Here is a 23,800-nt window from a genome sequence, read left to right on the forward strand (position 1 = left end):
ACCCAGGACCTCGTGCATGCTAAGCATGTGCTCTACCACTGAGCTATACCCTCCACTCTATGAGTCCCTGCTTTTAAGGGGCTGAGGTTTTGCTGGAGGAGAGAGATGGTGGGTGCCCTGCAGCGTTGGGCAGTGATAAATGCTACATGAGCAGAAAAAGCAGGGCAGTGTCATACAGAGAGTAGAGTGATAGGGTCATCAGGGAAGGCGACTCAGGACTCACCCCTCTGCAGGCACTTGGGAGAAGTAAGGGAGGGGGTGGGGGAGCCATTCCAGGCAGAGGAAAAGCAAGTGCAAAGGTCCTCAGGCAGAACACGTGCAAAGAGCAGCAGGGCTTTGTCAGGAGGCCCAGCATCCACCCTGACTCCACGCTGCCCCCTGGTTTGGTTGTGGCCAAATCCCATCTCTCTTAACCCTCAGCTTTCGCATCTGGACCAGGTAAGGTTGGACCAGATCGGCACCTCTCAAATGAATTTGTGTCCTCGAAACGCTGATGGTAGTGGTTGCTTTGGAGGAAATCTTCCAGGACACAAGCCATACTGCCGGGTTTGCAGGAGGGATCCTTCTCCTCCCCCAAGGCCTTGCTGAGTAGCCCCCGGTCCCTCAGCCTAATTGGTTCCATCCTTCTGCTGGGGATTCCACAAACCATCTCATCCTGTCCTCCATTTCTGATATGAGCTCAAACAGTAGTTCCTCAAGGTCTTTCCTAACCCTCTGTCTAACAGGAAATGCCAGGTATACACCCTTGTAATACTGTGTGTATCTCATAGTTTGTAACTTGGTTTGCTTATGGTCACATATACCAGTCTTTACAATTTGTACTTTTTCTGTCTTAAACGATAACTTTGTCTACCTCTGAGGTTACTATGATATTCTCCTTTATTTCCATCTAAATGCTTTAGAGTTTTGTCTTTCAAACTCAGATCTTAGGTCACTGGAAACTTATTTTTGTGTGTGCTCTTGGGGTAGAGATCTTTGTCAGTTTCTACGCTCCTGTAACAAACTACCTCAAGCATAGTGGCTTTAAACAACACATATTTATTTTCTTACAGTTCTGGAGATTGGTAGTCCAAAGTCAGTCTGAGTGGGCTAAAATCATGGTGCCGGCTGGGCTATGTTCCTTCTGTAATCCCTAAATGAGGATCCATTGCCTCTTCTAGCATCTAAAAGCCGCATGCAGTCCTTGACTCTTGGCCCCGCATCACTCCAGTCTCTGCTTCCATTGTCACATCTCCCACTCTGATTCTTCCACTCTTTCCCCTGTAAGGACCCTTGTGATTCCATTGGGCCTACTGGAATAATCAGGATCATCTCCCATCTCAACATAAGACCCTCCAGCACATCTGCAAAGTCCCTTCTGCCACGTGTGTGCCAACATACTGGTTCTGGGGATTAGGAGCAGCTTTGAGGGAACCATCATTCTGCCTACCACAGGATCCCATTTAATTTTCTTCCCTATCAGCTCATTCACAGATCAGCCTATCCTTTCCCAACTCGTCTACAGGAGGGGCTGGCAAACCACAGTCCACAGGCAAAATCCAGCCCATCTACTATTTTTGTAAATAAGGTTTTATGAGAATGCCTCATAAGCACAGGTCTGTATCTGAGCGCTCAGTGCCCTCCCACTAGCCTGCACCACCAGCCTCATTACCACAGCTTTGTAATCATTCTTGGTGAGAGGGGAGACAAGGCTCCCTACTTGATTTTCAAAGTGGACTCGGCTCCTTTACCTTGTTTTTGCCACGACTTGACTGGTGTCCACTTCCCTCACTAGACCAGATCTGTCTGGCCCACTGCTGTGTTCCTAACACCCTGTGTGCGGCCCTGCACACAGTACCTGCTTAATACACATCTGTAGAATGAAGAACAGTCCAAAATCAGCTCAGTCATCCTTGTTTTACAGCTGGAGAAACAGGCTCCAAGAGGGGAACTGTCTGCCTGAGATGATGCTTGTGGAGGCCCTATAACACTCTCGTTTTATAGATAAGGCATCTAAGTCTGGAGATGTGACAGAGCTTGTCTGCGACCCTGAGGCTCTTAAGTAGTGGGTCAGGGCTGGCGCCAAAGCTCAGGCTTTAAAAAGATTTTTATGCTATCGGTAGTATACCTCTTTGTTCTTGCTTTTATCGCTTAGTATTATCTTGGGAATCCTTCCATGTCAGTACATGTAGAGCTGCAGTTTTTTCCCCTACAGCTACATCTTCCATTCTCTGGCCGAACTGGAATTCCTTAGCTGGTCCCCTACTGATGGGCATTCAGGCTGTTTCCCGTCTTTGGCCACAGCCTCCACACTGCAGTGAACATCCTTACTCTCATACCTTTTTTCACGTGTTTGAGTTTATCTAAAGGATAAATTCCTAGAAGTGCGATAGGTGACATGAGCATATGTGCATTTTGTTTCTTATAGATACAGTCAATGGCCAAAGTGCAGGCACTAATTTAAACTCCCAACAATAAGGAGAGAACCTGTTTCCCCACACTCTTCAGCACACGATGCCCACAGGTGTTTTAACCTTGCCATATGATTAAGTGGGAAAAACCAGAGCCAGGGCTTTCAAACCACACCTCCAGGTCCATGGTTTGGGGCCCAGGACTAACTCTGTGGATGGCGCTTTCCCTTCCCAACCCCACCCCGAAACAACGAGGTCCTCCGCCTTCTAAGTTAGAGCCAGTGTGGGGCCAACCTCCCTTCCGGCTATCTGCAAGAGGCAAGTCCATACAGGCTTAGAGATGCCACCTCTTTATTGATCGGGGCTGGCGGCAGAGGGAGCCAGTGAGCCAAGGGGTGGGCTCACTCCCGCTCCCCCTGGCTCTCAGCCTGGTGGTGGCTTCGTTGGTGAAGGAGTAGGAGGCGTCTCTGGCCAAATGCCTGGCCGCAGCTGGAGCAGCGATGCCGGGCAGTGGCCTGGCTGCCCGGTGCGGTGGGGGGATCGTGACATAGGCGATGGGCGGCCAGCTTGGAGGGGAATGAAAAAGCTTTGGGGCAGTGTGGGCAAGGATAGGGGCGGGCGTCCGTGGCATGGTGCGTGTGGCGGTGGGCTGCCAGCTTGGAGGGGTAGCAGAAGGACTTGGGGCAGTCGGGGCACGGGTAGGGGCGGGCGGGCGCGTGGGTCCAGAGGTGGGCTGCCAGCTTGGATCGGTGGCCAAAGGCCTTTGGGCAGTGCGGGCACGGGTGGGGGCGGGCGCCGCTGTGCGTGAGGCGATGGGCTGCCAGCTTGGAGGGGTAGGAGAAGGCCTTGGGGCAGTCGGGGCACGGGTGGGGGCGGGCGCCGCCGTGCGCCAACCGGTGCGTGGCCAGCTTGGACGGGTATGAGAAGGCCTTGTCACAGTCGGGGCAGCGGTGCGGGCGCTGGGGCGGGGGCCGCCGGCGGGGTCGGGAAGGCGCCCCCGCGGATGTGTTGGGCCCTGGAACCGACTGGCTGGGCTTCTGCGTCAGGCCCTGGTCGGGAGCTAGGGGACAGGAGGGTTGGTGGGCTCCAGGAAGCAGCCAACGCCCTGAGTCTAGACCGCTCTCCCCTTCGACCTTGATATTCCAGTGTACCTGGGCACCTCAAGAATCAGCGAGATTCCCCAAATGGCATATTCCTGCCCCTCACCCCTCTGCCATGCATCATCCTAAGAGACTCCAAAGGGTTACCTAGCTGGACCCCAGAGCTGAGGCTTCCCCGAAGCTAAGATGTCCGTTTCTAGTATCTTCCCAAGTGATCACCCGGAAATCCTTCATGTCATCTCCCCTGTCCCTCCTGTAATTTCTTGAGCCCTAGAAGTGATCGCTGAGATCCCCAAAGACTACCTGGAGGACTCCCCAGAATGTCGCGTTTCTGGGATCCGAAATGGTTATCACCCTGAGCCCTTAAACTTTCACCCTGAGATTCCCTCTTAGTCCCAATTCCTGAAAAATGACCCCTACCCACAGATGGGGCCGCGCTCACCTTCTCCCTTGGTCACAGGCTCCTTGCCAGTGGGACTAGGATCCGTGACCCCGGCCGCAGACTCCACATCGCGCTCCTGCATCTTGCTGACCCAGGAACCTACAGGGAGGGCCTAGGGCGGGAGAGGAGGTGACGCCGGTGGTTATTAGGCTGTTGGGGATAGGGCTAGAGGGCCTATAGTCAGGGGTCAGTCTGCTTTGGAGCAGGGTCTATTTAAGTCTGGAATTCTATAAAGGGAGGATGGGCGCTGCGGGAAGGCGGGGCCTAAGAGTACAGTGGGCGGGGTTATGCAAACCCGACCAGAAGCAGTACATTTGGAACTTAGTCCCAGGGTTTGGGCCTTCGAGTGGAGTAGGCGGGGCCTCTACAACTTTAACTCGGGGCCCTCAAGAGCGCGGAGTGGGCGGGGCCTATGTCCAGAGACTGGCGGACCGGCCGCGGAACCTAAGACAGGGATTGGTGGAGCTATACAAACAGGACTCAAAGTCGGTTGCTCAGCAACTCTGCCCCAGGGGAGGAGCCTACGCGCTCAGTGGGCGGGATTAGGTAGCTTTACCCGGCGCTTGGCTTAGTCTCAGTCCATTGACGCCGTGTGAACTCCCTCCTTCTTGTCGCCAAGTTTCATCCCCGGTATGGAGCTGGAGCCGGGGAGGGTAGAGGGGAGACCTGGAAGAAGACACAGAATGAGCGTGGCTAGTGTGCTGCGATCCAGAGACCCCTAATGGATTTCCCCCTCGGGGTCCTAAGCGTCCGGGCCTCAACGAACCCCTTGGGAGCATGACATTCGGGTACTAATGCACCCTCCCAAAGCTCAGGCACCCGATGCAGCCCCTCCGGGACCTATGCATCAGGACCCAATAGATCCCTTTCCGGGAGTTCTGATGTCCAGCCCGCAATCCATTTCTCGAAAACCCAGGTGTCCGGGCCCAGATCCCTGCCTCCCCCTCACCTGCGGACGGCCCCTCCCCGGGGGCGGGGCTCTGGGCCCCTCCCGCGGCAGCCGCGGCCGCTGCGGCGCTGCCTTCGGACGCCGCGGAGCTGCACCGCCTGGCCTGCGACGGGAGGGCAAGGGAGGGAGCGCGCGCGAGCCGCTGGGCCCAGCCTCATTTCCATCCCCTCCTCCCACGCCAGGTCGGTGGGGGTGTCAGTACGCATGCGCAGTCCCGGCCCGCGGAGGCTGGTGCGAGGGAGACGGAATGGAAGGAGGGGGTAGGTGCGTAAGGCAAGGCAAGCTGGTGAGCAAGCGCAGAGCTAACGGTCGAAGGACCGGAGGAAAGTGTACCGCGGCTTGTGGGGCCTACGGTGGCTGACGGGAGTCAACCACGTGTAGAAGCTAACATGGGGGAACCTAACTCAGAAACCACTGAGACAGCGCGCAGCGTATGCAGTTTTCCTTTTTCTATGTCCCCTTTCTTTTAGAGAATTCCGTATCCCTAATCAGCTTCAAGAGCCCGCTGCCTATTATACCACTCAAGGCGTTGGCTAAAAAAAAAGTCTAGCCATTTCTTCGAGAGAGGGCGGAGCGGGACTCTGGGCTCTGAACGAGCTGACGCCCAAAGACAGTCACGTTATTTGCACAGCGCTCGGCACTCTTCGCCATTGGGCGATTCAGGATTCTTAGCCCTCCACCCCCACCCCAATGCTACGGCCCGGCGGCGGGGAGGGCGGCGGTCCCCAGGTGCCCAAGACCTGGTGCCTGGCTAGAGCTCCTGGTACCAGGCCGAGAGAGGCATGCGTGTCACCCTTCCCCTGGGAAGTGACGGTGCACCTTCCCGCCCAGCACAGGAATAACCGTGAAGTGCCTGCAAACCACCCCTCGTGGGTGGGTCTTCAGCCTGATAATTCACAAAGTCCGGCAAGCCCTGGGAGCCGTGGGAGTTGTACGGAAAGATTATTTGGGCTCTGGAGCCAGATTGCATGAGTAACTGCTTTGAAATCTTGGCTCTGCCACTTTCCAGCTGTGTGACCTTGGGCAAGTCTTTCTAGGCCTGGGCTTCCTCATTTATAAAATGGAGGGTTGTTAAGATTAAATTCAGTAACCAATGAAAAGTGTTCAGAACAGTGCTTACAGTGCTCAGTAAATGTTATCAATATTACTTTTTGTTTTTATTGTGCATTGAACTAAGCCATGGCAGGGTCACGGTTGTCCCAGGACACAAGTGCACAGACCCCAAGATGGGAAGGATTATGCTGTGTTCAAGGCATCTCTCCTATCTGTCACGTCATGCTCCAAACTCACTGATCTTCCTTCCATTTCTTGTACATGCCATGGTCAAGCCTACCTCATGGCCTTTACACTAGCTGTGCCTTCTGTCCCCACAAGTTCCTTCTTCATCACTTTGCCTGCCTAACTCCCTGCCTCAGATCTTGGCCCAAACATTAACACTACAGAAGGCCTCCCCTGCCCCACCCTCAGCTCATAGAGTCCCTCCTTTCCTCCATCCTTCTGTTGTCTCATCCCCCTTGTGTGTGCTTAACCCTGTATACCTGTCTTCACAGAATGCATGCTCTGTTAAGATGGACAACTTTTCTCTCTTGTTCATCTCCCTGTGCCCAGCATCCACAACAAGGCTGAGCACATAGTAGGTGTCCAAGAAATCTATGTCAAGTGATTACTTGAAAGAATTAGTAATCAAGCCCTCTCTGATGGGAAGACAGAATGATGGGGAAAATGTGAACTTGAGGTCACGGAGTTGGAAGTAGGCCTAAACTGGATGTGAAACCCAGAGAGAGTTTTAAACATGGGAAGTGATATGAACTTGTTGAGGTTTGCATATCGTCTTTTTTTTTTTTTTTTTTTTTTTACCATTTTTTAAGGTCATGGAAATTTTCAAACATACATAAAAGGAGAGGGAGGGGATGAAAATAACCCCCATATAGCCATCACCTAGGTTCAACATGGCTAGTCTTCCTTCATCATCCCCCAACACCCTTCCTTGAGCCTCTTAAATTATTTTGAAGTAAATTCCAGACATTTCATCCAGAAACACTTCAGCCTGTGTCTCTAAAAAATAAGGACTCACTTTTTCTTTTTTACACATAACCACAGTATCTTTATCACACCCTTCAAAATTTAGACTTGTTTCTTTATGTTACCACATTTCCCCCATGGTCCCATCTGAATCTTTCTTTTCCTTTCCAAGTACCATGTTTTATTTTATTTCAAACCTATAGAAAAAGTCAAGAGAGTAATAGAATTGTTCTCTGCATCAGTAATAGAACTGGCCAACCTCAACTGTTATCCACTCATGACCAAGGTTGTTTCATTTCCCCCACCCACTCCTCTCAGGTGATTTTGAAGCTATATGCATATGCCATACATTGTATCCCGTAAAAATCTTTTTGTTACACTTAATTCGTTTGAATCAGGATTTAAGCAAGATCCACACTTGAATTTGTTTGCTGTGACTCTTCTGCCTCTTTTTCATTGACATTTTAAAAGGTTCACTTGCTGTTGCATGGAAAATGGAATGTAGGGAGGCAGAGTGGAACACAGAAGCCAGTGAGGTGGCTGTTACATGTTAATTATAATATTAATTACCAGCATTTCTGCAGCACTTATTGTATATCAGAAACTGTCCTGAGTGCTTTGTATATGTTCATTCATTTAATCCTGACAACAGTTTTTCAAGTGGAGGTGCTACTCTTCGTCGCACAGAAGATAAAAATGAGGCGTGTAAAGACTTATCCAAGGTTACACAATCAGGAAGTAGCAGGGCCAGGATTTGAACCTCTGCAAACTAACCCTGGGATTTGTGTAATTTGCATTCATACTTGGCTACCTCTTTGACTAGGGCAGAGGGTGTGATGATGGAAAAGCAGCCTGATTGGAGAGGTTAACTTAACAGGGCTTAATGATGAATTGGGAGGAAGTAGCAAGAGAAGGAAGGAATAAAGGATGGTGATGAAACAATGATAGCCACCTCCCTGAGAGCAGAATACCCAAGAACTTGTTCTGTGCTGGGTGCTTCCCAAACTCTTTGCATGTGTGGTCTCATTGGATATTTTTAAAAATTGAAACATAGTCACTGTACAATGTTATATATTACACGTGTACAATCTAGTGATTCACTATTTTTAAAGGTTATACTCCATTAAAAGTAATAAAATATTGGCTATATTCCCCATGTTGTACAATATATCCTCATAGCTTATTTTATACCTAATAGTTTGTATCTCTTAATCCCCTACCCCTGTATTGCTTCCATCTTCTGTCTCCCCACTGGTAATCACCAGTTTGTTCTCTGTAACTGTGAGTCTGTTTCTTTTTTGTTATATTCACTAGTTTGTTTTATTTTTAATTTTTTTGGTTTTTTGGGGGGGCAATTAGGTTTTTATTTATGTATTCATTTTTTAATGGATATTGAAACCAGGACCTTGTGCATGCTAAGCACACACTCTACCAATGAGCTATTCCCTCCCCACCATTTTATTTTTTACATTCCACATATAAGTGATATCATACGGTATTTGTCTTTCTCTGTCTGACTTATTTCACTTAGCATAATGCCCTCCAAGTCCATCCATGTTGCTGCAAATGGCAATGTTTCATTTTTTTATGCCTGAGTAGTCATCCATTGTATATATGTACCATATCTTTATCCTTTCATCTGTTGATGGATGTTATCTTGGCAATTGTAAACAATGCTGCAATGAACATTGGGGTGCATGTATCTTTTCTTGGATCTTCACAGTGAGAGAGGAGCTATTTTCAACTGCAAGTTACAGATGAGAAAACAGAAGCCCAGAAGTGGTTAAGTTTTGAGCCCGAGGTCACACAGCTGGGAAGGGTGATGCCAGTTTCTAACTCTTAGAACATCACATAGCTGACCCTACAAAACCCCCACCGGGTGTGTACACCTTCAAGGGACAAGTAATGGTCTAGCAATCCTGCAAAAATTATTTAGGAATGGGCCCTAGGTGTGAGGAGGTCTTATTTGGGGACTCTCACAGTAAAGAGTACCTGGGGGTCCCTGTTTTCTTGATTTCTCCCTTCCCTGAGTTCCTGGCAATCTCTGTACCTCTCCTTGTTTTAACACTGATGTCTGTACCCCTTTCCCCCACCAACCAAACTGAGGACTCACCTTGAGTCCCCAGCTTTGCCCAGCTTGGGCCAGACATGCAGGAGACCTCAATGTGAGGAATAAATGAACAAAGGTCTCTCCTTGAGTCTGAGCTGTTCTTTATACCTGTTTCTCCTCGATCTGGGTGTTTCCCAGTGCTGAAAGATTTTCTTCTTCTTCCTGCACATTTCTCCCTGCTCCCCACATCTCTCCCCATCTCCACAGTCTTCTAGAATCTCCAAATGTACCTTTGTGACCATATTTCTTTGACGAACATCCCATGTCAACTCTGTATTTCTCCATGCATCTCTGAAAGTCTCTCCAGATCTCTTTTTGGTATCACGGAGTCTCTGAGCATCTTCCTTGTCTCTGAGTGGCTGGCTGAATCTCTCCCTTGATAAAGCCGACCAGGGACAAAGTAGGGTTTTATGGACTTGCTGTAGCTAAGGAGAGCGGACCACAGAAGAAGCACTGGCTGTCTCTCTAAACACAGGGGGAGAGACAGTTACAGTTGTCCCTCTCCCTTGTTATCCATGGGAGATTAGTTCTAGGACCCCCTTGGATACCAAAATCGGCAAATGTGCAAGTCCCTTATATAAAATGGTGTGGTAGAGTCGGCCTTCTGTATCTGTGATGAAGTGACTTAGACCCTCCAGACAAGAGTGGGATGCCATATTCTAACTACTGATATGATTCCAAAGAGCAAACTTTCAGACACTTGATGACTAGACAATTTCTCATCTCTGGGTCCTTGGTGTAAATGAACAAAAGCTGTTTTTAGAGGCTCACATTCCAACAGACGCCAAATGATTCCCAACCTGATTTGGCAAGGTATCATGGACAATTATTTTTTGAAAATGATTTCTTCCTGAGAAGAGACAAACATCCCTGGTAAAATACTTAAGCGATTTTAAAATAAACTTTAACAGAATAATCTGTTGTTCTGGGACCAGACACCCACCCAACAGTCCCCAAAGACACTAAAGACACTGAACCAAACATCTTTTTCTTTCTAACAATGAGGGTTCGACCACCTGCTTTTCCAATAAAATGGCCCCGGGGCGATGAGTATATTAGGGTCTCTTGTTGAGTTTCTGTCTCTCTAGGGAGAGAAGTCTGTGCTTCTCCCGGTGTGCCTCCGTCGCCCTTTGAGTGGCTTTCTGCTCTTTCTTTCTCCAGGTCTCACTGTTTCCTAGGTCTCTGAAGTCTCACCATCACCCCCAGCCCTTCTCCGCCGGCCCCGCTCTTGGCCCCAGGCACCCTCTGCCCCTTTAAGGCGGGCCCCGCCCCTTGCCCCGCCCCTTGCCCCGCCCCTCCGGGGGTCAGCCCTGGTGCACAGGCTTCCGCAGGCTTTCCGCCTCGGCTCAGTCCCTATCCGGCCGCTGGCGCGATGGCGGGGTCCGCACTGAGGGTCGCCGGACGGCAGCTCAGCCAACAGAGTGGGTCTGGAGCCCCCATCCTCCTACGGCAGGTTCGAGGTGGCTGGACCCGGGAGCGAGATTACTGGGCCCTGTGAGGTGGCGGGGGCGGAACTCGTGGGTCCTTTAAATCCGAACAGATACCCGGGCCCCGACGCCTGGATCTTTGAGGAAAAGGGCGAGGGGCTAGACTTTGGCGTCCTTTAAATGGGAGAGATCTGGGATCCCCTGGGCTTGGGGCCAGACTCCTGCGTCCTTTACAGAAGAGGGTGATGGAGACCTAGAATTGGGGGTAAATTAAAGTTGGGACTCGCTGGTTCAAACGGAGTAAGGTGCTGGGGTCCCAGACTCCTGACTCCGGGGATAAAAGGGGGCTGGGGTTTCTGCTTCTGGATCTTAGGAAGAGAACTGAGTTGAAGCCTGGACTCCTGGGTCCTCTATGAGTAGGAGTCTGGTTCTGCACTCTCACCTGTCCTCCACCCCCTTCCCAGATGTTTGAGCCCAAGAGCTGCACCTACACTTACCTCCTGGGTGACAGAGAGTCCCGAGAAGCTGTTCTGATCGACCCAGTCCTGGAGACAGCGCATCGGGATGCCCAGTTGATCAAGGAGCTGGGGCTGCGGCTGCTGTATGCTGGTCAGTTTGGGGGGTCGGACTCCTGGGTCTTAGGGGCGGGGCCGTAGAGTGGACTGGGGAGTTATGGGCCCAGATTCCTGGGTCTGAGGGAGAACGGGGCTTGGGGCTGGGAATCCTGCGTCCTCTCTGTGCGCTCCTAGACCTGGCCCTCCTCTCTCTCCTAGTGAATACCCACTGCCATGCCGACCACGTTACGGGCACGGGGCTGCTCCGGACCCTACTCCCCGGCTGCCAGTCTATGATCTCCCGCCTTAGTGGGGCCCAGGCTGACTTGCACATTGAGGATGGAGACTCCATCCCCTTCGGGCGCTTTGTGAGTTGGATGCTGGGTCCCCGAGAGGGTGGTGGCCTGGACTTCGTGGAGTAAAGGAAAGAGGGGGCTGGAGGGCTGGACTCCTGAGTCCTGGAGTAGGAGGGGCCTCAGACCTGGGTTCCTGATCCTGGGCTCCAGTTTCTCTCTCTGGGTGGAGGGCACCATAAACCCAGGTGGAAAACTGGGGCAAGAGGCCCTGGGCAGGTGTATCTCTAGCCAAGCCCTTTAAGTCAACATTTTTGGAAGTTCCTGTAGCTTTGGGGCAGCTCCTTTGGCCTGGTGTCTCATACAATTTGATTCGGAGCTGGAATTCCAAGGTCAAGGCTGAGAGGCCCAGCCCTGACATCCTAGAGCCACTGTTGGAGGAAGAGGGTCCTTTTGCCCTGGGCTTGGACTAGGGTGAAGACAAACATATTTAAGGAGGCGCTCATTTTCCAGGTCGTGCAAAGGCAGGGTTGGCACCTTCAAGTGGGCGCCTCCTTAAATGTAGTGCCCTAGGCTGGCGCCTCCTTAAATGTTGTGCCCTAGGCGGCTGCTTGCCTCACCCTAACCCCAGCCCTGCTATTACCACACAGGAGAAAGTCTGAAGGTTCCTACCTCCTCTCTCTGCCACAAGCATAATCAGCAGGTTTCTGGCAAGAATTTCAGTCGAGGGAAACATGATGGGTGAGGAGGGTTCAAAGGGGAGTGACCCTCAGAGGGAGGGGAAAGAGCTGGCAGGACTTTTTTTCTGATCAGAGTTGCTAAAGATTTAGAAAGTTTGCCTGACTTTGGGGACAGAATGTTAGGTGACAGGGTGAGGTCTCAGCCTCCAGGTTAGAGGGTTTTGCTAAACAGGAACAGTATATCTGAGTCAGTATTCTGCAGAAATGAGGACTATGCGTGGGATCAGAGGGTTTAGCTCCACTGGTCACAGCCTCTTTATTTCAAGCCTTTTTCTGGAAGCAGGTTAAAAAAATGCATTGTACATTTATGTACACTGTATATGATAAGCAGGTGCTAACCAGCATTTCTTGGGGGTGGGAAGCCTTAGAAGTGTTAGAAATGATTGGAGTTTTGTGTCAAGATGAGCCCTTTGTTCAATTGGATGAGTGATTTCAGTGATTCAGTGTGGAAGGGTTTAGCTGTGAAGGTGTAGCTTTAGCATGTGTTTTTCTAAACAGCTTTATTGATATAATTCACAAACCATCCAGTTCACCCATTTAAATTGTACTATTCAATGACGTAGTATATTCACAGAGTTGTGTATCCATTACCACGATTAATTTTAGAATATTTTCATCAAGCCAGAAAGAAACCCCACACCCCTTAGCTGTCACCCCACTGTGCCCCCTTTTCACTCCTACAGACTTAGGCAACCACTAATCCACTTTCTGTCTCTGTAGATTTGCCTCTTCTGGACATTTCATAGAAATGATAAAATACAATGTGTGGTCTCTGTGACTGGCTTCTGTCACTGATCATACGTTTTCAAGGTTCATCCATGTTGTAGCATGTGTCAGTGTTTCACTTCTTTTCATTGCTGAATAATACTCCATTGTACAGATATTTTTCACTTTATTTATTCATTCATCAATTGATGGGCATTTGAATTGTTTCCACTTTTTGGCTGTTATGAATAGTGCTGCTATGAATATTCATGTACAAGTCTTTGGACGTATGTTTTCATTCCTTTTGGGTATATACCTAGGATGGAATTGCTAGATCATGTGGTAATTCTGTTTACCAGTTTGAGGAGCTGCCAAACTGTTATCAGAAACTATTATCCAAAGTGGCTGCATTATTTTATGTCCCCACCAGTTGTGTGAGGGTTCCAATTCCTCCACATCCTTGTCAACGGTCCTTTTTATTTTCTGTCTCTATGATTATTCAGCGTTTTGTTTGGTCTTCAACCGAGTTCCTTATAAACCTTTAAAGTTGGGCACTTTTTTCTCTTCCTCTCCCCCCCCCATTTAAAAAAATTCAAATTGTAACATGCATATTATATAGTAAAAAGTGCACATATTGTACGTGTGTGGCTTGGTAAATTTTTACACACATCTGTCCTTGTGTATCCACTGCTCAGATACAGATCCAGAATATGACCATCATCCCAGAAGGCTTCCTTGTCCCACTCCCTGGGCATCACAGCCTGCCAAGGGACCATTCTTCTAACTTATTTACTCATAGGCTAGTTCTCTGCATCTTGGACCTTATAAACAGGAATCATATAGTGTGTACTCCTGTGTCTGCTTCTTTTACTCTTCATACTGTTGTATATGATTGTAGTTCTTTCTTTCTCTTGGGATATAGCAGAGGTTGGCAAACTTTTTCTGTAAAGGAGCAGACAGTAAATATTTTTGGTTTTGCAGGCTGTATGGGTCTCTGTTGTAATGACTGAATTCTCCTGTTAGTGTGGAAGCATTCAGAGGCAATGCATAAATGAATAAGCCTGGCTCTACTCCAACAAAACTTTACTGATGGCCACAGTAACTTGAATTTCACTAATGTTCATGTGTTGTGAAATGTCATTCTTATTTTGACTTTTTTTTTTTCAATCATGAAAAAGTATAAAGCCCATTCTTAGTTCTCAGGCTTGCAAAAGCAGGTGGCAGGCCAAATTCGGTGCACTGGCCATAGTTTGCCAACTACTGTTGTAGAGCATGTCATTGTGACATGAATTGATGACAGTTTATATCCATTCTCCTTTTGATGGTTGATTTCAGTTTTGGGCTATTCTGAATAGCACTGCTGTGAAGATTCTTATACAAATCTCTTAGTGGCCGTTACACTCAATTCCAGGGAGTGGACTTGCTGTGTCTCAGAACTGAGGTATATTTAACTTTAGTAGAAACTGCCAGTTTTTGAACTGGTTGTACATTTTACATTCACGGTGAGCCAAATTTGGATGGTTTCATTGTAGAATGGATTTTTCTGGTTTAATAAGCAACGATTGAGACTTGACAGTTTTAGCTCCCATGGGTGACGGATTCAGAAGAGTCGTCTTGCCTTAAATATATTGATTTTGGGAGGGTGCTTCTCAAGATACTAATCCCTCAGATTCCACTTTAATCTTTTTTTTTTTTTTTTTTTTTTTTTTTTTGGTGGAGGTACCAGGGATTGAACCCAAAACCTCATCCATGTTAAGCATGTGCTCTACCACTGAGCTATTACTCTCCCTTGTCAGGTTCCACTTTAGAGATTCTGATTTAATTGTTTGAGGCAAGAAATCAGTGTATTTTAAAAGCTCACAGATGATCATCATGTGGCCCACCTGTGGTTTTCAGTGGTTCCTCCTATTTGGAATTAAATAGTTGAATTATGGAACCAATCTACCCGCCACCTCCCCGCCCCTTCCAACCCCAACATTTTGTGAAAAGATGGAGGCATACAGAAAAGTTGGGAAAACATTTACAACATACACCTCTATCCATCCATCACTCCATCCTATTTTTTGATGCATCTTTACGTTGTAGTTATCAGTACATGGTCCCCTAAACAGAACAACAAATTCTAATTTTGTTTTCTTTCACGTAAGAAAGGAATGTTTAGCTGATGAAGGTTCAGAGAATTTAGCTACAACAGAAAATGACATTTTGAGAATATAAATATATACGCACGACTGGGACACTGCTGTACACCAGAAATTGACACATTGTAACTGACTGTACTTCAATTTTTATATTTTTTTTAAAAGAAGAAAAAGAAAATGACATTTTGGGTTTTCGAATTTAGAGAGCCTAAAAACAGTAGTTGGTTATCCCAAGATAAAGCGCTTTTGAATAACACGGAGCAGAGGTATGAACTTGGAGACCAAATGGAAAAGGCGGCGAGAGCTGACTTGCCACCAGGGGGCAGTGCGGCCCACGGGAACTGCCAGGCAAGGGAGTGGCCCTGCTCCTTTTTTGCGTCGGGTTTAATTAATGGGAGGTAGCTTTGGGAAGATAGCTCTGTGGCAGGAAGTAGGCAAAAGAGCAGCTGTGGAGCTGTGTCACGCACTTGTTGCATCGTGAAAGGGAAGAATAAATCTTTGGAAAGAATATGGGGTTAGGCAGGCCCCACAAGATCCCTGCAGAATATTCTACAGCTAAGAGGATTACTCAACAAGTTTTGGGAATGGTGAGACTGCTTAGGGCAAGAAGTTAGGTGTCCCCACCCACAAGGTTTTATTTTTAGTATTTTCAAAACTATAGTAAGTCGAAATAATGGTACAGTTAACACCCTCATACCATTCATCTGATGTTCACCAGTTACCGACATTTTTACCACCTTTGCTTTATTTCTCCCTCCTGTGTGTATACTTCCCTGCCCCCCTTAGCATTCAAAAGCTAAACTGCAGACATTTCTAAAGACTTCTAAGAATAACCACTTTCTCCGACATCACTGGTTCACCAACTCAAATGCATTCATCTCAGGATTCTTTAACCTTCTTAAAAAGTATGGAGGGCCCGAAAAAGCTTTTGTTTACCTGGGTTCTATCTATCAATAGTCACTGTATTAGTTACATGTCAGTTATATATCAGTTTTTAAAAAAGAAATATAACTATTCAGATATGCAAAAAAATTTTTTTTACTAGGTTAGAAGTTAAAACTGAGACTTAAAAAAAAAAACCAAGAATACAGAAGCACATATTTTAACAACTGTCAGAGCGATGACATCATCGCAAGTCATGGAGCTTCTGGAAAACTCCACTGAATTCTTCAAGGCAGAATGAGAATGAAAAAGGGCAAAAGACCTCTTCCCACTATTGTGAAAATAATTTTGATTATGCAGACCTTCAGAGTTCCCTCTACTATACTTTGAGAACCTTTTACAAAATCTTTGTCACATTTAATGATACACAATAATTTTTTTAATTGATAGAGAATAATTTTTAAGTATTTCTGAAATCCAGCCCATGTTCAAATTTATCCAGTTGCCCAGGAATAATTTTTAAGTTTATAGGAACCAGGACTCAATCGAGGTTCAAATATGGCATCTGGCTATTAGGTGTTTTTGTCTGTTTTAATCTAGAGCAGTTTCATACCCTCTCTGTCCCGTGACTTTGACTTTTGAAGCTTCCTGCCTGTTGCCTTGTAGAATGTTCCACTTTCTGGGTGTGTCTGGTTATTTCCTCATGGGGTCATTTAATTCCTTTTCTAACACTTCTCTCTGCTATCAGCTGAAGTAGAGGACAGATATTTTTGTATTGGTTAATAATAATAATACTATAATAATACAATAATAAAATAACTTAATAATAGTTCACAAATATTGAGTGTTCACTTCTCACTAGGCATTGTGCTGAGCTCTGTAAGTGCATTTTCTCGGCATTTATCTCACAGGATTTTCAGAATCAAGTACCATTTCCTGGCAGCAGGAAGTGGTGGGGCGCAAATGTTGGGGTGTGCTTCCCGTTTTGGGAGGACACCCACTACATAATTAAAGTTGATTATTCATGCTTCAGAATGTAGTCTGTCTACTACCAAGCCTTTTGTTTTTTTATTAGAAACTGCAAATATACATTTTTGAGAAATCTTCCAAACTTTTAAAGGTCAAAAACAAAGTCAGACTTTTAATAACTACTGAGGGGTCTGAACAAAACACTGCTATGGCTGAACTTGGCCCTTGAGCCTCCATTCTGCCTTTTCTGACAAATAGGTCTCATTAAACCTTCATAACTACATTGTGAGATCAGAAATAGTTTCCCCAGTTTACAGAGAGGGGAAAGTGACTTGCTCAAAAGTTATGCTGAGAAAGTGGCTGAGCCAGGATTTCAGGCCTTGTGGTTCCACGAGATCAGTGTTTTTGGAATTTTAAAATATGATTATTATTTTTTATTATATAGCCATTATTATGTGCTGGGCATTTTTAAAGTGCTTTACATATGTGAAATAATTGAATGTTCCTCATAACCCTATGAAGTGGGGACAATTATTAGCCCCATTTTACGAATGAGCAGAGAAGGTGAAGTAACTTGTCTAAGGTCACACAGCTAGTAACAGCAGAGCCAAATTTAGAACCCATGTCATCTGGCTCCAGAGGTTGCTCTTAACCACTAGTTCGTGTGTCCTCGCCAAGAGATTAATATTTTCACCTGGATTCAGAACTGAAATCTCAGCTTCATGTAATACCACTTACCCTTACTGTGTCCTGGGCAGGCTGAGATTTCACACTTCATTCCATTCCTCCCAGCTCCATCCTTGATGCCTAGTGCACTCTTTTTTTTTTTTTTTTTTTTGCTTATAGCATCTGTGAAATTCACCCATATCATTGCATGTAGTTATAATCTGTTTTCATTCTGTGCCTCAGTTTCCTCTTCTGTAGAATGGGGCCAGGAAGGGTACTTCCTCCATAAAGATGTATGTAGACTGAATGAGTTAGTCATGCCGAGTGCTTAGAAGGGAGCCAGGCACAGGAGAAGGGGTCGATCAGTGCCAGGGCTCTTGAAAAGTAGGTGGGACTTCTCTCTGACTGATGGGAGAAGAGGGATGCGTGTACCTGGCAGAGAGAATTGCCTGGGCAAAGAGGTGTGGGAAAACTCTAATGTCTCCTGGAAATTACCCTGGGCTTCAGAGTAGCTGGGTGCGTTGGGAAAAGGAGAATGCTATGAGACACTGGGCTGGGAAAGTGGGCAGGCACCAGAGCAGGGGCTGAGGAACCAGAATTCTGCCCTGGGGGCCGTGGGAGCCAGGGAAAGGTTTGGAGCAGAGAGGGGCCAGATTGGATCTGGGTGATAGAAAACCTCCTCAGGGTCAGGAAGGAGATGGGTTGGAGGCTGGGAGGCCAGAGAGGAGGCTGCTGGTTGGCCCAAGGAGAAGAGGCCTGAGATGAGCAGGATTGTGGGGACAGATATTTGAGAAAAGGAAAAGATAAACAGGGAGGCTGGTCAACAGCAAAGCCACTTGCGATATAGATTCAGTCATTAGGGGCTTAGGGAATCTTGGCTCATGAGGCAAGCAGGATTTCATTCAATTGATATTAAAATTGTGTTCCATTTATACACATAACACAATTGCATACACCATATATAGTTGATCCTTAAACAACCCAGGGAATTAGGGGCACTGACCTTCCCTACATTAAAAAATCAGGGCTTTTCTTACAGACAGTCCACTATCTGCGGTTCTTCTGCATCCATGGATTCAACAAACCGGATCATGTAGTACTATTTACTACTGAAAAAATCCGCCTATATGTGGACCCACATAGTTCAAATCCAAGTTGTTCAAGGGTCAACTGTATATACACTTTCTAACTACTGGTTGTTTATAGCTGGCATCCTTCTGATTGGCCAGTACCCATGCTATAACTGTAGTTAAATATTTTGAATATTACTCCTGAATATCCATCCACATTTTTAGTTCAAAAGACTCCTGTGCTTTTTGTTTAAAAAAAAAAAATCCAGAGAGTATGGAAACATATGAAATAAAAAGGGAAAGATCATCCCTCTACCACGAAAAGATAATGTTAATTTTTGGCTGGGGGATGTGATTTTTCCCACAAGATTTTGCAAGATTAGTGATTTTGCTTTGCACTTGTTTTGCATTGCACATATATCCTATTGTAGATGAGTTAAGAAGGTGTTTGGCAGAAAGGAACTGAAAAACCCATATAGTGGCTTAAATAAATAGGAGTTCAATTTTCTCCTATAGCAGGAATTGCAAGAAGATAGTTACTTTCTTTGATTTGGCATTACTATCATTTGTGGGATTCTCTTGGGCTTTTCTTTATGGTTGCAAAGTGGCTGCTGCAGCTCTGGCCATCACACCTTGTGTTCAGAGCTGGATGAAGTGGAAAGGGGAGGTGGCAGTTTTTTATCAGGAAGGGAAAAGCTTTCCCAGAAATCCTCAGGAGACCTATTGAGATCTCATTGGCCAGAGAACTGTCAGAGGCTACTCACCCTTATAGGGAGGCTGGGAATGTGCTTGGCTGGGCACTCTGATGTTCCAAATCAAATTGGAGATCTGAGCAGGGAAGGTTAGAATAGGTATTGGGTATAGAAACAGGGTCTGCACATGGTGTCCTTCAATAGTCAGCAGATGACTGACTTGGACAAGGATGCTAATTGGTGGGAGGGGGCTCTGTTAAGAGAGGAGGAATGATGTGTGAGTGGGAACTAATCGGGCTCTGTTAAGAGACGAGGAATGATATGTGAGTGGGAACTAATCTTATAAGTGATTGTTAGATCATTGGGGTAATAATTTTTTCTGACAGTTGCTTCCCTGAACTGAGTATGGGGATTTAGATAGTCAGCTCTCCCTGGGTGGTGTTTCTGTGCTTGTGTGTCAGGGGTTCTTAACAGCAGAGCCTTGGAAGTGGCTTTGCGGGATCAGAAAGTGTATGCATCTGAGATGTCGCTAGAAGTGACTAAGCTGCCCTCTAAAATGGTTTTACTGAGTTGTACCCACAACCTAGGGAATGAAAGGGCTTGCTTCAAACACCCTAAGCAAATCTGATAATTACCAATCTGATAGGTGAAAAATAAGAGTTTTAAAATTGAGATCTCGCCTCCCCTTCCTTCCTTTTAAGGGAAATCAAACACCTTTAAAGTTTTTTTTTTTTTTTTGACTATTTGTTCCCTTTTCCATGAATTGCCTATTTTTTTATTTTGCTCATTTCCCTTTTGGGGGTTCTTATTGATGCTTAAGGAATTGTTTATAAATTATGGCTATTCACACTTTATAATACTTTTTTATACATGCTGCTAATACTGTCTCTGATTTTTTTTTTTGTCTGGTAACTCTGATTTTGTCTTTTTCTATAATGAAGTTAAACTATATGGTCACATCTGTCCCTGTTTTACCTTATGGCCTCTGAATTTCCTATTGTGCTTAGAAAAACCTTTCCTACCTCAATAATTTATATGTATAAATATGTCTCCTTCTAGAATTTTTATGGTTTTTTTAATGTTTAGACCTTTAGTTTATTCTGAATTTTGTGTTTTATTTTTAATTATAAAGTGACATATTTATTGTGAAAAAAAGATAATATAGGAAAAGCCTAAAAAATATTTTGAGTTAATGAATATGTTTTTTAAAAAGATGACACTGTGCAAGTTGCTTTGTAACTTTTTTTTGCACTTACTAGATAGTAAACATCTTTCCATACCATTAAATATTTGTGTATAGCATCGTTAAATTTTACATCAGTGACATAATTTTAAATAACTGCTTAGTATTCCATGTTTTTTGTAGTATGCTTATCTTTTTCTTATTGATTTGCAGGGTCTGTTTGGAAGTAAAGTATCCTGCCCACTGTGTAGTATATATGTGTTACAAATGTATTTTTTCAGCTTGTTGGTTCTCTTTACATTTTGTTTATGATGTTGCCATTCAGAAACTTCAGATTCATTTAAATTCAAACCACTGATCTTTCCCTTAATGATTTATGACTTTGGGGATCACATTTGAATGTTCTTCCCTAACCAGAGATCATATATTCATTTGTATTTCTATTGTCATAATTTTATGGTTTTATTTTCTCACTTTAAGTTTTTAATTCATTGGGAGTTTACTCTGGTGTGAGGTTTGAGCCTGAGATCTAACTTAACATTTTTATCAAAAAGAGGTTATGTGACCCTGGGATGGGATGTGGACTTCTGAGGCCGGTTTCACCATGAGGATAAATCCACAGGCTTATTGGTGACTCTGTGTACTCTCCCTCTCTGCCAGGCCTTGGAGACCCGGGCCAGCCCTGGCCACACCCCAGGCTGTGTCACCTTCGTCTTGAATGACCACAGCATGGCCTTCACGGGAGACGCCCTGCTTATCCGAGGGTGTGGGCGGACTGACTTCCAGCAAGGTCACAGGCTTCTTTCCCCAGCCCAAGATCTTAGAATGGCTATGTGGGTGCCAGGGTTCTAAGCATCAGATGCAAGAATGAATGAATGAATGTTAGACTTTTGGGGGGTCAGGATTAGATTTAGAGTTTAGCAGCTGGAGAGCTGGGTTCAGGGCTTAGCCGTTGGGAGACAGGTTCCAGAGTATATGTTAGTTATCTATTGCTATAAAACAAATCACCTCAGAACCTCATGGCTTAAAACAATGATTAACATTATCTTATACAGGTTCTGAGAGTTAGGACTCTGGGAGTAGCTGAGTTGGATGGTTCTTGCTCAGGGTCTCCCATGAGGTTGCATCCAAGCTGCTGGCCTGGGCTGCAGTCATCTGAAGGCTTGACATGTGCTGGTTGTTGGCAGGAGGCCTCAGTTCCTCACCACGTAGACCTCTCCATAGGGCATGCTCGAATGTCTTCATGACATGGCACCTGGAGTCTCCCAGTGGGAACAATCAGAGACAGACAGACAGACAGAAGCCCTAATTTTTGTTTTTAATGACCTAGTCTCAGAAGATAAACTCTTTTATTTCTGCAGTATCCTAGATGCAAGTCACTTAGTCTAGACTAGTATGTCAAGGTAAGGGGAATTAAATGTCATATTTTGAAGAGAAGAGTTTCAAAGCGTTTGTGGACGTATTTTTAACACACACACCACCCCCCGCACCAGGAGGGGTTTAGCTGGTTGGGGGAAGGGTGTGGAGTTTGTTTCAGGAGTTTAGATTTAGCAGTTTAGCTTCTAGGAGGTTGTTAGATTCAGTAGTTTAACTGCTAGGAGGTGGTGGTACATTTGGCGTTTAGCTGGGGGTGGGGATTAGATTAAGGGTTTTCTCTGTGGGGAGGGTGTTTAGTTTCCGAACCTCAGCTCCCCGTTGCGTGTGAGTGTGAATGTAAGGTGGACAGTGGATTGTGGGGAGTAGCTGCCTTGCAGCAGGTGGGCGAGGAGGGGTGAGAGAGGAGAGACAGAGCCACAGTGACCTGGCAGGGGGTAATCAGATCCCCAGGTTGCTTCTTGCTTCCTCTTTCCTTATCTCTCCATCTTAGTCTCTGTCTTTTTCTCTCTGAGGCTTCTACCCTCCCATTTATCCATTCCCAACACAGTCTTGGTGCTTCAGGGTCTCATCCCAACCTTATTTACAGGCATGCTGATTTTCTCACCGTTCCTCAATTCTTTGCATATGCTCTTCCACCTGCCTAGAATGCCCTTCCCTCCCCTTCTCTACCCAGACTAAGGGCTGCTGGCAGAAAATGAGGGCGAGGGTTTAGCTACAGTGATTTTTACTCTCCCACCCTTTTCCTGAAGGAAAGGGGTTAGGGAGCTTCTCTCCTCCTGTTGCTCCTCTGACCTCTGAGTTTTCCCTCCACAGGCTGTGCTAAGACCTTGTACCACTCAGTTCATGAAAAGATCTTCACACTTCCAGGAGACTGTCTGATCTACCCTGCTCATGATTACCATGGTGAGGGCTTCCTGGAGGAGGTGTGGGATTTACATAACTTAGTATTTGAGAGGGAGCTATACCAAACTGCTGTAAGCCTCACAGAGCATGGAGACTACAACTTCCAGAAATCCCTCTGGCAGAAAGATCAAGTGCTTAGGTGTATGGAGTGTGGACATAGAAACTATGACACCTAGAATTCCAGAAGGCTTAGGCTCTCCTGAGACTTCCTCATAGAACTTAGGGAACTGTGGGAAGCTGCATTTCCCATTGTGCCCATTGAGGAGGGAAAGCAATCTGTTAGTCCTTGGCCAGAGAGCTACCCCAAGGCCTTCTAGGAAATGTAGTTCCTGGTGATTCAAGGCACTGGACTGGTCTAAATTCCTCCCCCTCCCTTGGCCATTAGGACTCACTGTGTCTACAGTGGAGGAGGAGCGGACTCTGAACCCTCGGCTCACTCTCAGCTGTGAGGAGTTTGTCAAGGTCATGGATGAACTGAAATTGCCCAAACCTCAGCAGATAGGTGAGTATTTGGGGCTCTGGACTCCTGGGTTTGAGGGAGGAGGTGCTGGGGGTCTGGAGCCCTGGGTCTGAAGGGAGGAGGAGCACCAGGGCCAGAACTCTAGTTTCCCCAATAAGAAGGGCTATTAAGATTTCTAGGCCCCCAGTGGGGCATGGGGGAAGTGGGAGGGTCTGCCTGGGCCCCTTGATTTCACCCTTAGCTTCTTCCTTTCAGACTTTGCAGTTCCAGCTAACATGCGCTGTGGGGTCCAGACACCCCCTTCCTGACCTCGACTCTCAGGTTCTTATATCCGTTAAGAATGTACTAGGTGGGGTGAAGGGAGAGGTACCATCACTGGAGCCTCTCTCTTCTTCCCCTCCCTCACCAGCCTCTCTAACTTCTTAAATAAAAATCTTTTTTTTTCCTCTGAGTCTGACTTCTGTTTTCTGGGGGAACCAACTGGGTTTCTAGGCTGAGGTGCCTGTGGTTAGTTCTGGTCCTTGGAGAGACCAGGGAGCAGGGCAGGGTAGAAACACTGGGAGCCTGGAAGGAGAAGGTTTTCTAACTCACAAGATCAGAAGCAAACAGATATTTGGGGCAGGGTTTCTCAGCTCCTTGAATTAGAACACTGTCTTAAGTTTAAACCACTTCCCCGTGTGGGACCCAGGAGAAGGCATTTCACTTCTCTGAGCCTCAGTTTCCTC

The 23,800-nt window shown here is 46.4% G+C and overlaps 2 protein-coding genes across 2 annotated transcripts; one reads left to right on the plus strand and one right to left on the minus strand.

The window, feature by feature from the left end:
* Positions 1-2,724: 2,724 nt before the first annotated feature.
* On the minus strand, positions 2,725-5,610 carry ZNF575 (zinc finger protein 575). The gene is made up of 4 exons (XM_074369521.1): positions 4,882-5,610; positions 4,489-4,598; positions 3,933-4,044; positions 2,725-3,450 (listed from the first exon to the last, which is right to left on the minus strand). The coding sequence occupies exons 3-4, from the start codon at positions 4,012-4,014 to the stop codon at positions 2,792-2,794; spliced, it is 741 nt and encodes a 246-aa protein (XP_074225622.1). The 5' UTR covers positions 4,015-4,044; positions 4,489-4,598; positions 4,882-5,610; the 3' UTR covers positions 2,725-2,791.
* Positions 5,611-10,307: 4,697 nt separating this feature from the next.
* On the plus strand, positions 10,308-23,526 carry ETHE1 (ETHE1 persulfide dioxygenase). Its single transcript, XM_010946761.3, has 7 exons — positions 10,308-10,466; positions 10,905-11,049; positions 11,214-11,362; positions 20,996-21,125; positions 22,526-22,615; positions 23,001-23,117; positions 23,331-23,526. Exons 1-7 carry the CDS (start codon positions 10,386-10,388, stop codon positions 23,381-23,383), a joined length of 765 nt encoding a protein of 254 aa, XP_010945063.1. The 5' UTR covers positions 10,308-10,385; the 3' UTR covers positions 23,384-23,526.
* Positions 23,527-23,800: the final 274 nt, after the last annotated feature.

Source organism: Camelus bactrianus, chromosome 9 (genome assembly GCF_048773025.1).
Source record: "Camelus bactrianus isolate YW-2024 breed Bactrian camel chromosome 9, ASM4877302v1, whole genome shotgun sequence".
Classification (NCBI taxonomy): Eukaryota; Metazoa; Chordata; class Mammalia; order Artiodactyla; family Camelidae; genus Camelus; species Camelus bactrianus.

What these genes read in the sequence shown, in the direction of transcription:
- ZNF575 (XM_074369521.1), bottom strand. Translation starts at nt 4,014, where the DNA reads ATGCAGGAGCGCGATGTGGAGTCTGCGGCCGGGGTCACGGATCCTAGT. An exon ending in GCCTGTGACCAAGGGAGAAG is followed by an intron (nt 3,451 to 3,932) that starts GTGAGCGCGGCC and finishes CCTGTCCCCTAG; the next exon opens with CTCCCGACCAGGGCCTGACG.
- ETHE1 (XM_010946761.3), top strand. Translation starts at nt 10,386, where the DNA reads ATGGCGGGGTCCGCACTGAGGGTCGCCGGACGGCAGCTCAGCCAACAG. An exon ending in CCCCCATCCTCCTACGGCAG is followed by an intron (nt 10,467 to 10,904) that starts GTTCGAGGTGGC and finishes CCCCCTTCCCAG; the next exon opens with ATGTTTGAGCCCAAGAGCTG. An exon ending in GCTGCGGCTGCTGTATGCTG is followed by an intron (nt 11,050 to 11,213) that starts GTCAGTTTGGGG and finishes TCTCTCTCCTAG; the next exon opens with TGAATACCCACTGCCATGCC.